At 37.4% G+C, this 13,736-nt stretch overlaps 1 protein-coding gene across 3 annotated transcripts in view; it reads left to right on the top strand.

The window, feature by feature from the left end:
- The window catches only part of ARID4B (AT-rich interaction domain 4B), an 88,118-nt gene extending 74,722 nt beyond the window's left edge, over nt 1-13,396 (top strand). For all 3 annotated transcript variants that reach the window (XM_030235990.2, XM_030235988.2, XM_050971983.1), the window contains 7 exons: nt 996-1,080; nt 1,823-2,015; nt 3,427-4,638; nt 6,459-6,569; nt 9,273-9,488; nt 10,885-11,031; nt 11,616-13,396. In XM_030235990.2, coding sequence (XP_030091850.1) covers nt 996-1,080; nt 1,823-2,015; nt 3,427-4,638; nt 6,459-6,569; nt 9,273-9,488; nt 10,885-11,031; nt 11,616-11,746 — 2,095 coding nt within the window. In that variant the 3' untranslated portion in view covers nt 11,747-13,396. The remainder of the gene's footprint in view (nt 1-995; nt 1,081-1,822; nt 2,016-3,426; nt 4,639-6,458; nt 6,570-9,272; nt 9,489-10,884; nt 11,032-11,615) is intronic.
- Nucleotides 13,397-13,736: the final 340 nt, after the last annotated feature.

The following is a 13,736-nucleotide window of genomic DNA, read 5'->3' as shown; positions in this document are numbered from 1 at the left end:
GCTGGAAAGCCAGCATAGTGATTGTGCTCAACTCCATCTTGTACGAATTCTTTTGAAGAGTGTGGTTTTGGGTTTTTTAAGTTGATTTTTCCCCCCGTATTTTTATGTTTACTTAGGAGGATCAGAATTTGTTTGTATGTACATTCAGGCTAAAGTTAATACCAACTAATTCTTAACTGAACTGTTTCTTATGCATATAGTTCTTGAATTTACAGTTTAAGTAGTAAAGAAGCTTATTGTTATTGGGAGGAAAAAAATTGATTTAAATGACTCTTGACTTTTTCAGAAATACACAATCTGGCAAGCACAGTACCATAGTTACAGTATATTCTTACTAAGAATGTACTTCTTTGGTCTTGGATTTGTACTTAACAGGTCCAGTCTTGAATAACAAGATGCCTGTTGTTAATATCTTGGTGCTATTTAGTATATTTTTGTCTTGTATCACTCTGATACTAAGTGGAAACCTTCAACAGAAAGGGAACTGAAAAATATCCCTGTGAAGTCCGTGACTCAAAGCTGGTGACTCCAAAGGGTTACTCACTCTAGATAACTCTTTGCAGTCACTCAGGATCAAAAGAGTTTATTTTTATTAACTGGTCACATTTTAGGTAGTTGAAAGGATTTCTTTTATTGTTATTTTATTATTGTTTATTTTATTGTTAAGGTTTTACAGTGTATAAATAGGAAGTATGCCTTTTAGAGGTCTGTACAGATTGCTCATTCAGGTAGTTTTTTTACGTGCAAACATGGATTTCTGCTGTTCTGTGCAGACTGGAAAATAGGTTTTGCATTTCCCCTCAGTGTAAAAAGACGTTAATCCTGTGAACCTTAGCTGAAACTTCACAGACTTGAGAATTCCACAAATTACTTGATTCAAATTCCAATTCTGTTTTTATATGGCAGCTAATTCTCTTTTTCCTTAGTTAAATTTCTACTGTGACATGATTATCTGCTTAAAATGATAAATGTGTACGATTTCTTTTTCTCTTCAGGTACGATGAGTGGATAAAGGCAGACAAGATAGTGAGACCAGCTGACAAAAATGTACCAAAAATTAAGCATCGAAAGAAAATAAAGGTAGTTTTTCTCCCTTTTCTCTCTTGTTGCTCCCTGTGTTAGTTTGATACATAGTTAAGTAATCTTTGCCTCCCTGCTTGACCTTTTGATTGGCTTACAAATGCTTATCAAGGAAAGCAACTTCATAGCCTTTTAAAATGGATACTCTTTTCATCAGCAGTCTGGCTTTTCTCCGTGAGGTGAGGGGGGAAAGTTTCTCTTTCCTTCTTTCCTGAATGTTTAATTAAATGTGCAAAAATCAAATGAGGAAGATACAGATTATTGTCAGTGTTGGGAGCCAGCTTGAGGGGGGTGAAATTTGAGATCCCTCTGATTCTGCAGTGCAAATCTGTGGAGTAGTCCATGTGCATGGGACTCTCTAATTTTATTGCCAAGATTTTTTTCAAACTTAATTCTTCCACAACTGATATTTAAGCTTAGATGATGACATATTTCTTGGACAGTGGGCTGCAAGGAAGCTTTTCCTTCTGCCACTGCTGAGCCTGGCATGCTGCAGTGCCATTTCTCCTCGAGCACTGGTTGTGTTTGTTTTCCCATTTGTTTTAGTGTTGACAAAGTCCCTGTCTTCAGTAGAAAGGTCTTGGCATGAAGTGTAGGAAGGTGTTTGTAGTCCTTGAAACAAAGAGGAGACCTTTCCTCTACAGATTGAATGTTTAAGATAACTGTAGGCATTGTTTAATTGTAATCCATTATAAGATGTGTGCTTCAGTGAGAAGAGTTTTTGTGTCTTTTTTTCACCTAGAATAAAACTGACAGAGAGAAGGAAGAGAAGTATTCTCCTAAACCTTGTAAACTGCGACGTTTGTCAAAACCCCCCTTTCACACCAGCACATCACCAGAGACTGGGTCCAAACTTGACAGCACTGAAGCCAAAAATACTGAACAAGCTCCAGTTAAATCAATAGAAATTACTTCTATCATTAATGGGCTACAAGGTATTGTGCTTTAAAGCTTTTTCTAATTCTGTAAATGGCCTTTAAACAGGAGTAAATGACAACATAGAATAACTGATGCAACTAAATGCTTGAGTCTGTCTGGCTAATTTTAACATCATCTTCAGAAATAACCTTCGGACAAAAGCAGTGTTGGCAGTTTCTGTGAATTCAGTGTGTTAACGGTCATTACATTTTGTGTTGCCGTCCTTTTTTTTTTTGTTTGATGTAGAGCTTTTTGCTTCCTATCTAATTTCTAAATTTTTAATTTTTGATTTGCCTAAGCTATAGGACCCATTACTCATATCTGCATGTCTGTTGCTAGCACTGTGTTGCCCTGCCCACACATTTACAGCAGCATTTTAATACCTACTTGCTTCCCTTCATTTTTAGTTAAGAGCATGCTTCCAGAGAAGGAAATCATGTATGGTATAGGTAGTTTGGGTAACCACAAACTTCTGTGGAAGCTGTGTGGATTTAATAATCATTCCAACTTATTTGAACTTGGATGACACTGGCCACTGGGTTCCAAAACTGTAGGTAGAATAACAATCAACATAATTTATAATGCTTCATTTACTTAGGAAATGAGAAACAAAATCAATTAGTGATGATACTATTATTAGTGTGATAATTAATCTGTAATTAACTTTACAAATCAAGGAGTTGCATATATATATATATATATATATATATATATATATTTGAGCCAATTCCTGTCTTTCTCCTTGAATCCATATCTTTTCACACTGGATGAGATTATTGTTGATTCCTTTGGGATTATATATCTTTGTTCTTCTCACAGTTTCTTTGTTGTTGACCCTGAATTTTCTTGCAGTTGTCCTACATTCTTCTTGTCTGTTTGTTTCCCTAAGTGCCTTTCTTTATTGCTTTCACTTCCTTTTTTCCAGGCTGATCATCAGATTGGTTGGTTGGTTTGTTAGACAGTATCCAGTGTGTCTGGTGTTGTTCTGTCCTTTAGACTCTGGATTTTCCAGGAAAAATGATGTCTGTGTTATAAACTTTGGAAAAAAGGCAGATAATGGTAGTATTTATCACCCATAAGAAACATGTAAGGGCATCTTCAGTTACTGGTTTGGGTGCAGAAGTTCATGTTTGATGGATTAATGCACTCTATGCTTTGTGTACCTGTTCAGAAATTCCTGGAGATGTATGTATAACAGAGAATCTTCCTGGTTTCTAATCTAGCCTTTATACCATAAGTTTGTGAACTCTTCAGGAGGTACCATTTAAGAGAGAGACTGCTAGAGATCCCTGTAGCATGTCTTCATATCTGTACAGTTTTCTTTAGTTGTTTTTTTGGTTTTTTGTTTTTCAGTAATTCTTTGTAATCAGAATCAAGACAAACTTTTCTTGTTTTGTTTTTGTTTTGTTTGGATTTATTTTTAATCAGCTTCTGAAAGTTCTGATGATAGTGAGCAAGAAGATGACCAAAGTGCCCCGAATGTTCATGCTGATGGCAAAGAGGAATCTCAGCCCGAGGCCATAAGCCAAGATAAAAATGAACTCCGTCTGAAAGAACAGAGCGGTTCATCCCTCCCAGAAGAAACTAAAGCTCTTACAGATGCAGTGGTGCCCAAGTCTGTGTCCAAGTCTCCTGAAAGATTGCGGAAAGAGATGGAAGAGTTATCTGAAGATAGTGATTCCGATGGAGAAGATGAAGCCACAAAGAAGAGAAAGGATGGAAAGAAGGAGATTGTGGATAAAACAGCAAAACCACAAGTGAAGCGTGGTAAACGAAGACACTGTGTTGCAGAGGAGTCCTTAAAGACCGTGTCACCTAACAGAAAGGATGAGAAGTCCAAAAACAAAGACTCCTCCCTTAGTTTAGAAAACAGCAGTAACAGCTCATCGGATGAAGATGAGGAAGACAAATCTAAACTGAAAATCACTCCAACGAAAAAGTACAATGGACTAGAGGAGAAAAGGAAATCTTTACGGACAAGTACTTTCTACTCTGGATTTTCTGAAGTGGGAGAGAAAAGAATAAAGCTTCTAAATAACTCTGATGAAAGACTTCAGAACACCAGAGCAAAGGATCGAAAAGATGTGTGGTCAAGTATCCAAGGCCAGTGGCCGAAGAAAACGCTGAAGGAGCTGTTCTCAGACTCGGATACTGAGGCTGCTGCTTCTCCTCCACATGCTGCTCCTGAGGATGTTGCGGCAGAGGAGCAGCTTCAGACTCTTGCAGAAGAAGGCATTTCTTTGCCTAACTGTGAACTTGAAAAATCTTTGCCAGCAAGTGTGGATGTTAAACCTGTTGAGGAAAAACCGACTGAAGTGGGTGAGAAGAAGGTTGAATTTCCAAGCAGCGGCAGCAATTCAGTACTAAATACGCCTCCTACAACTCCTGAGTCACCTTCCTCTGTAACTGTGACAGAGTCCAGTAGACATCAGTCCAGTGTCACTGTCTCTGAGACACTGCCACCAAATCAAGAAGAGATACGAAGCATCAAAAGTGAAACAGATAGCACAATAGAGGTGGACAGTGTGGCAGGGGAGCTGCAAGACCTCCAGTCTGAGGGAAATATTTCTCCAACAGGTTTTGATGCCAGCGTCAGCTCCAGTAGTAGTAATCAACCAGAGCCAGAGCATGCTGAAAAAGGTAAAGGAAAGGGTAAAGAGAGCTGTCTCCAATCTAACCAGCTCTTATTTCTAACACTGCTGATGTGTTTTCATTCTGTTTTGATTATGGTGCAGGAAAGTTAGTTTTTGCAGGAAGTAGTAGCCTGATGTCCATTTCAGATGTGTGGAAATAACATAACCATCTCATGAGTAAAATGTAATCTGCCAGCAAGTTTGTTGGCTTTTCGTTTTAGATTGTGGTGGTTTCACCGAGGGACGAAGGATAAAAGAATGAAGCTTATACTGGATATGGCAAAAAAGCCCAAAGCAAACTGCAATAGCTTGTGTAAGGAACACTTACTGTAGCAACATGGAAGCATTTTCAGCACTGCCCTTAGAAGCAGGAGATGCTTTTCTTGCATAAAATTTGATTTTCTGTAAGTTGGTTGCTATGGGGGAGAAAGCCCTCTTGCTGCTAAGGTGCTTAGGCAGTCATTTCTAATTTGTATACTTCCAGAACATTAACTTCATAAGATTCAAGTCAAGCTGATAAAAGCATTGACCTTTTCAGCTATGTTTTACTTTCATATGTGATTTTTTTGGATTGAAGTTCTTTTCCTGAAACCACTAGAGAGTGGGGGATAATAAACACTTGTGCACATGATGTCGCTGTATGCTGCCTGCTTTTTAACTGCTGGCAAGGCAAGATCCAAAAGCTTTTTCCTGAAAGTGACTAGCTGGTTTGCAGTTCATCAAAAGTACAGCTACTTTCACTGTGTTGTAGTGGCTAAAAATTATGGACACAAAGGAAGAAAATACATTTTGTATAAAAACCTGAGACAGAAGTGGGTTTTCTTACCTCAGTGAATTTTGGCTAGCAATTAGCTATTTTTTTCCAAATGCCCTAAAGGTGTGTTACCTTCAGTGTTCTGTTGGAAATGATCTCCTGAAAGTATGCAACAAAATATCTTTCTCTTAAAGGAGAGAGTTAGGAAAAGGGCTGTGTGTACCTCTCAATAAATGCACCTGTATTGCTTTGCTAATTAAAGCTGTGTAGGTTTAGAACTTAAGTTGCTTGGGGTTTTTTTATATTGCCACTTGAAAGAAGGATTACACGATTGTAAAAGAGTATTTTTAAATGCATTAGACTTTAAGTTCCTTTCTGATTTTGTCAGCATGTTGCCTGTTTCAGAAAATTAGGTTCCTTAATTTAATTTGTTTTTTGCAAGGGGTCATTTTTAATCTGTAAGTCACAGGGTTGTGAAACAATGTTTGAAGAAGTTCTAAAACACTCTCTTTTAGCAGGTGTACTAGAATCTTTCCATGTTCCTTTTCAACTTTTCCCCTTGTAGTCACAAATACCAGTAGAATTTTCCCCTTGTTTGCCTTTCTTTTCTTGTTGTTTTTTGGGTTTTCTAAACATTATCTAAGATCTTTTTTAAGACCTTCAATCAATGTAATTACTGATCACAGATTATGGCTTTGGTTTTTTTTTTCTCACAGCTTCCAAGTACAGCAAACTTTTAAAAACATTTTTTAGTCCCAGTAGGTCTTGATAACTTTTTAAATAAATTTATTCTTATTTAATTTACAGTATTAAAAAATAGTAAACCCATATGGTTCAAGAGAAATTCTGGTGATGCATATGAGAAAGTAATTTGGAAGCATCGTACAAACTTTGTCTGCCTTACATTGTCTTTCACCTCCTCTTGTCAATATAAGTAGAAAACTGAGCTGCATTAAGAATAGGCAGGAACAGTTGCATTGTTGTCTACAAACTTAAGCTTTGAAGTGTTTTGTGGGAGGAGAGCAATTATTTAATTTTGGTTTCTTTTCTTTTTTTTTTTTCCCCAATTATAGTCTGTACAGGCCAAAAAAGACTTAAAGATGCTCAGGGAGGAGGCAGCTCTTCAAAAAAGCAGAAAAGAAGCCACAAAACATCTGTGAGCAGCAAAAAGAAGAGTAAAACTAGTAAGTACAGCTTAGTGTGAAATAAAAGGTGTGAAAGTAGCGTGCCATTTGTTCAACTAATTGTAGGAGATGAAGTCAGTTAATAAAAAATGCATTGGGACAAAATGTTCTCATCAGGGAATTCTTAACACTGTTTAAATGAAGAAACTGCTCTACCTAAACAGCAGAGTGTTTTTAAATGTCTTGTACTATTTCTGGGCCTATTACTAAGAGTTCCTTAATATTTTGTAATTCAGGAAAACCAAGAAGAGTGAGTATTTCACACATAGCAGAATTGGGACAGGTATCTCTGTATCATGAGAGCTGCCTGCTTTAGAGGAGAGACTGGGACCAGAAGGAAATGATACTCTGTATTTTCTACAAGATGAGTTTTTGGAGGTTAATGTCTCTACTCTGTAGCAAATATGAGATACAGTTCCAGAAGAATATAGATTTTGTTTTCTTCCTGTGCTGTCTGTTACATCTACAGTAAAAAATGCAGCTTTTGCAGTTTCTTATAATTGTAGTAGCTAATTGGAATAGAAACTACAGTACTGAGTGAGGGAAGCCTAATGAAAGCAGAGGTGTGTTAGGGTATGCACAGGAGTTTGGGAGACAATGAGATCAATTACTGCTTCATTTCACTGTTAATAAAAAAATACCAGGAAACAGCTAGAGACTGAAGCCTAGAGGATAACTGTAAAAAATGGAATTAAGGCAAGGATAAAAAGCATATGCCATGCCTTTTTTCCTATCTCTTCCCCAACTTCCCTTCCCGCTTTCTGTTAACAGCTTTTACTAAAAGTCTTGCTAGTCTGGTAGTTGCTTTCACCCCACCTGTCTTTCATGTTCATTGATCTCCTCTTCATATTTTTTCATCCTTTTAAATTCCATTTTACTGGTCTCCTCCTTTCATAATCCTTATTCTTACCCTCACCCCAGAAATTAAAGTAACCAAACAACCTGAATTTGCAGAACAAATACACCATTTTAAGCCTTGCCTTTATTCCCTTGGATTTGGTGCATTTACCCCTTTTTCTCAATCTCTGTCTTCATCAGGATGTAATACTTCAAAGCTACCACCAAGTATTCATTGGTGTCTGCTCTTTTTGATAGACTTCAGGCACTACTGGATGTAATAAGGAAAATGAATAGATAAAATGTGATTCAGCTGAAAGCAAAAAAAAAAAAAAAAAAAAAAAAAGCTTTTGATAAAATTCCAAATTCCAGTGTATCTGTTAACCTGCTTTTGTGGTAGCTTCAGCTCTTGCCTTTGCATTAAACTATTGAATTCAGGGTTCCCCCAACATAGGGAATGATTGGCATCTGACTCCATTGATTCAAATGCTGAACAATTGCTTTATTAAAACTATATTATATTACATTAATACTGAACTATATTAAAGAGATACTATACTACAAAGAATCCTAAAGAAAACCTGTGACTGTCTCAAGACAGCCAGGACACAGCTTTGAGTGATTGGCCAAGGAAACAGAACAATCCTCAGCAGAATTCAATTGACAAATCACTTCAGATAAACAATCTTCCTAACACATTCCACATATGCAAAACAACAGCAGCAGCAAGTAGAGATAAGAATTGTTTTCTCTTCTCCTCTCTGTGCTTTTCCAGGAAAAAACCTGAGAGAGAGAATTAACTCTCTCTCTGTTCAGAGACTGTGAATGCCACATTAAACCAAAACCAACAAGCAGCTAGCCAAGCTCTTTCACACTGTGTGTCTTGGGTATTCAGTTTCTCCTGTGTATATCACCAGATCATAAAGGCCAAAAGGTTCAGGGCTTATTTTGTCATCATCTGGGGCAGGTACAACTGAGGCATACATTTTTCTTAATAAATATAAAATCAATGTGTTTTTAAAAACAACTCTAACAATTGAGGTTCTGCAGATTTCCTAGGCATTTTATTCCACTGCTTTGCTAGACTTGTGTTAAATTACAGTCCCTTGTGCCTGCTTTCACGTCAGTTTTATTTTAGTAATGCTAAAAAACTTCAGCCTTTTAATCATTGCTCATAAGTCTTGTCTTTTAGATAGGTTATTTTGTTACTCTCCTTTGAGTGGTTTGATTAAAACCGTTGTTCAGTTCAGCCTGTTGCTTTTAAGTTTTTTCAGCATGAGGTAAAGTTCTTCTGTGGTGGGTCAGCAAAAGATCTTTTTCCAAAATTAAAAAATTATGTCATCATGTCTGAGAATTTGTAGAGTATGTCACAGATGTTCATATTATTGATAGTGATTTTAGTAAAGGAAAATTAAAATAAAGGTGACATAAGGCTAAGAAAAGGCTGTGTTTGCTCTGATTTCTGCTATCTGTGTCCTAAAAATACAACCAAAGGTCTGTCTGTAACTGTTAGCTCTAAAATGGGATAGAGGTTTATGTATTGAATACTGCATTAGAAATTGATGTCTGCCTCAGAAAGAGGTAAACAGGAGATGGGCCATAACAATCAGTCTTGTGAACTCTTAGAAAAAGTACAGCCCCATGAGTAGGCAGATGTGGTTCATTTTGTCCCCATTATATACCTGGTTGTGCTTCAGTGATGCAAAGAGCATCAAGTCAAGCTGCCACACCAGGATGGATTCTGTTTTAAAGTAAAGGATTTGGGTCAAATAAATTCCCATTGTATGAAAATCAGCACAGAGAATCAGCTTCTGACAAGCTTTAGTTTGAGCTTTGTTTTGTAACAATATCTTTTTGTTTCTTCAGCAAACAGCAGTGACAGTGATGAATTATCTGCTGGTGAAAGTGTGTCCAAGTCCCAGTCAGCAAAATCGGTTTCTACTGGTATGAAATCTCACCAAACCAAATCACTCACAAGAACACAGTCACCAGGAAAATGTGGTAAAAATGGTGAGAAGGAGTCTGATCTCAAAGAACAGAATAATCGTTTGCCCAAAGTTTACAAGTGGAGTTTTCAGATGTGTAAGTATTTTCTTGAAAACATACCTAGGTCTTGTTCAGACACTTGGGTGATCCATTCGAAATTTTTTCCCCATCCATTTTGCATTATTGAACTAGCACATGTTTGCTATTTCTAGGATTAAGAACTTCCACTCTGTTTGTTTCAGTCAAGCTACCGGTCTAGCTAGGGGTGAGCAGTGTGGAAAGGATCCTGCCTAACCCTATCTGACCCTGTTTGCCAATCTGAAAAACAGATCAGTGGCTTATCAATTCCCTCATATTAGTGCAACTTACCAATTGAATCTGACTTTGCTGGTTTGGTTTTTGGTTTGTTTTTTTTTTTTTCCTCCCCAGCCCTGAATGTCTGCATTAGTCTACTTTTAAATGTATTTTTTTCCCAGTAGTTTTTCACAATCAAGTTACATTCTGGTGCTCTTCAGGAGTATGTAATGTAAAAGGTCTTCGTTGTCACTTACTTCCCTGTTGAGATTCATTGAACACTTTCCTGGTGCAACACATTTGAGGGGCTTTTGCTCCTTCCTTTCTTTTTACCTTGGCTACACTCCACATGCTAAAGTTGCTCGGCAGAAGTTGGTCTATGGAGTGCTCTTTGACACATTTCCTGCTGTAGCTGAATCAGACACTTGAGCTTTCCTCATTTTCCCACAGCCTAATATAGTTGTGACTTTTGGTCCTTTAGTGCTGCCCTCATTACAGGTTGATGTGTAGTGCATTTTGCACCTCACAACAGTTTAAATGATTCTTAATTGCTCTTGAATTGAGTGTCTCCTGTGTGGCTTCTTTGGACTGAACCAAGAGTTTCTCCTGCCTGTGCTACCCACTGCTGTGTGCCATGCTGTGGAGAGCTCCCAGCTGGAAACAGCCACAGGGGCAGCTCCTGTGCTGGCCATGTCCAGCAAGGTCGTCCTGTATGGTTTTTCCTTGTGGCACATATACCAGGGACTTCACCAGAACCAACCCACAGCTGTACACACTGCTGTTGGAACCTGCTTGTTTTGTACCAAGACAAGTCAGGCAAGGCTGACCTTCCCAGTGTCTAGGGTCCAGCAAGGACTGAAAGCAACAGGCTCAAAGATAGTTTTGGCCCTGATGTTTTCATCCTTTTCATCCATTTTTTTATCCTTTTCCTCCTGATGGGAAAGGGAATGTATATTTTTTCCTCTCCCGGTTCCTTAAAAAGTCCCCAAAAAGTGTATGGCAGTATCTTTTAAAGAATAATAAAAAGTGAACAAATTTAAGGTGATAAAGAGCAGTTGCTGCTGCTGTTGTTTCTTAGCTGTGCTGTCTGCTAGCTCAAAGCACATCACTAAATTGGAGCACCTTCCACTTCACTGACATCCAGAAGTGTTTGGAAATGCTTCAATACAATAATTAACAGAGATTGTTTAACTTGCAGCTGACTTGGAAAATCTGACTAGTGCTGAGCGCATAACAGTTCTCCAAGAAAAACTGCAAGAAATCAGGAAACATTACCTGTCCTTGAAATCTGAGGTGGCTTCCATTGACCGAAGAAGAAAGCGCTTAAAGAAAAAAGAGCGGGAAAGTGAGTGCTGGAAACTAAATTCTGCTTTTAGAGGGTTTAGTTGCATGTTATGTGAAGGTACTGAATAATTTGCTGGGAGATGTGTGTCATTAGGAGTGTGGTTTTGTTTGGGTTTTGGGAGATGCTGTGTGCAGGTATTTTATGACCATTAGAAGGATCAGATACCCAGTGACTCTGGAGAGGAAAGAGCGTTACCAAGGTGTGCAATCTGTTGAATGCTCTTAAGGCATAACCACTTCATACCAGAAAAAATATACAGAAAATGAACTTTTCTGAGCAGTGAACAAAGGGTATTAATAACTTCTAATTTTTCGTCACATTACAGATAAATTTGCTGTAGTGTTGCTTGTGGGCCTAGTTAGTGCTTTCCCCTTGGGATAAGGGGTTTATTCCATGACTTTAGGGGAGACCAGTTAAATTGAGTGTTTGCTACACAAACCAGGCAGTGGAGACTGGTTTCTTTCCCATTGCAGGGCATTGGTTGCAGGAGTCAGTATGTACCAGTGCTTGCTGCTAAACAGGAAAACATGTTTATTGCTTGATTTATGAATCTCTGTAACCTGTGTTTTCCTTTTCCTGTGCAGGTGCTGCTACAACATCATCTTCCTCCTCATCACCTTCCTCTAGTTCCATTACGGCTGCAGTTATGTTAACGTTAGCAGAACCATCTATGTCAAGTTCATCACAGAATGGAATGTCAGTTGAGTGCAGGTGACAGCAGGACTTGCCAAAGCACTTTGCACTTAATGGCTGCTGAGGGCCACTCTTTTTTTTTTCCTTTTTTTTTTTTTTTTATACTGCACAGTGGCACAAAATTCAGACAAGCACTATTTTGTATTTAAAGTTGTTTCTTGACAAGCTAACTTTGCACTTAAGTGCACTTTTATGAAGAAAAAGTACAACAAACTGCTTTTCCTCAAGCAATAATTGTTTCCAACTTGTCTGGGAATTGTAAGTCTAGTGACTCGAAGGCCTTCCGCTGTGGCAAATGGAGGCTGTTCACTGCCTGTAGAGACAGGACAATAAGTATATAGTTGTTGGGGTGATCTAAATCAATGTGGTAAGGCTTACTGTATTCCCTGGTATTTTGTTAAAGCTGGAACATTTGATATTTTTCCATTTATTTATGACAAATATTGAAAATATTTTCATTTGTACAAGCTAATTGTTTTTTAACTGCTAAGTCACCTTATAGTGGCTTTAATTGTATACGTCAAGCACATCTATTCAAAACCTGCAGTTAGTAGGATGTCTGACATCAGTCCTGATAACCAAATATGAGGATTCCTTTTAAAAGAAAAAAAAAAAAGACTGACTAATGTTTACAGGTTTGAATTAGGCTTAAGTAGGTTACTCTGGGTTTTAAGAACCCGTTAATTGGAATGAAACTACTGTACTTTGCCATTTTTCTATAAAACAGTATTTTTTTTTAATTTTGATAAAATACATTATGAAAAAGAAAGAAAATGGCTAACAAACTGTATTAAATCTTAATGTATAAAGATTGTATTCAGCCAGTTTAAAGTGTATATTTATTCATAATGGATTATAACAGGTATATTTTTGTGTTTTCTTGTAAATGTTTCTTTTCCCCTTAAAGCAACAAATATTTCATTTGTAATGCTTATTTTATTACGAGCTTCTAGGAGAGGACTTCAAGAGGGAGCAAGGTGTGAGGTTATAATTTGTGGTTGCTGATACCAACACTGCCACAAAAGGGTAGTTGTTTTTAAAATAACTAGCTAGCCAAGTGGTAGATGTTTAATTTTTTAAATGCCTTGTACAAATTCCAAAACCAACTTCAAAATGTTTTCACTTGTATTGATTTTATGTTGAATGGATCCCAAGCTCTCTCCTGTCAATTCTATACCTTTGTAAGACATTTGTATATTGCGGAAGTGTTCATTCAGCTATTTAATACCTGGCACTGTTAATACACAGTACTTTATTGTACAGATTGTTTTACTGTTTTAATTGTAGTTCTGTGTACTTCTTTTGCCTGGGGAAATAGGGGCTGGCATGTTTTTCTTTGTTTTCTGGCAATACAACATGTAAGAATTTGAAGCATTTTGTTTGTAGATGCTAGAGTGTCAGAATCCTTTTCATTTGACTTTTCTAAGAAAAGCATTTTCAGTCTTCGTAGTGTGCGCTTAAGGTTATAACTGATTTTATTGAAAATGGTTTCAAAGTATTCAGAATTGTACAGGACTGTAAAAATTTGTTGACAGACATTGAAGGAAAAGCTTATAGAAAAAAGCTATAAAATATATATTAGGTTCTGCAGAAAATGGAGAGTTATGTAATATATTGTACAAATGTAAGCAAAGGCCTCTGAAATAAAATGCCATAGTTTGTGAATCCCTGATTTTGTTTCTAACAGTTTAATTAAGCAACTGTAGCATGTTCATTAAAGTTACATCAAGCTGCAGAATCAGTTTAGCAAACGATCTTTGGTGTGCTGTAATGGACATAGAAAGGTAAGATAGAGCACGTGCGTTTGCCTAATTGTCTTCTTAGTGATCAATTCAAGTCCATCCTCTTTTTCAGCAGAAGGCGAAAGCATGGCCCATCATTAAGGCAGAGCCAGTTGAAACAAACTACTGGCTGTAGTTCAGGTGATCAAAATACTGTTACACCTGCAAAGTGACAGATTACTGATGAGACTGACAGTAACAACCCATGATAAATAAGCTTTGGAAACACTG

This window comes from Serinus canaria, chromosome 3 (genome assembly GCF_022539315.1).
Source record: "Serinus canaria isolate serCan28SL12 chromosome 3, serCan2020, whole genome shotgun sequence".
NCBI classification, from domain to species: domain Eukaryota; kingdom Metazoa; phylum Chordata; class Aves; order Passeriformes; family Fringillidae; genus Serinus; species Serinus canaria.
Note: the sequence above shows the minus strand (reverse complement) of the source record. Positions and strands in the feature narration are given on the sequence as shown.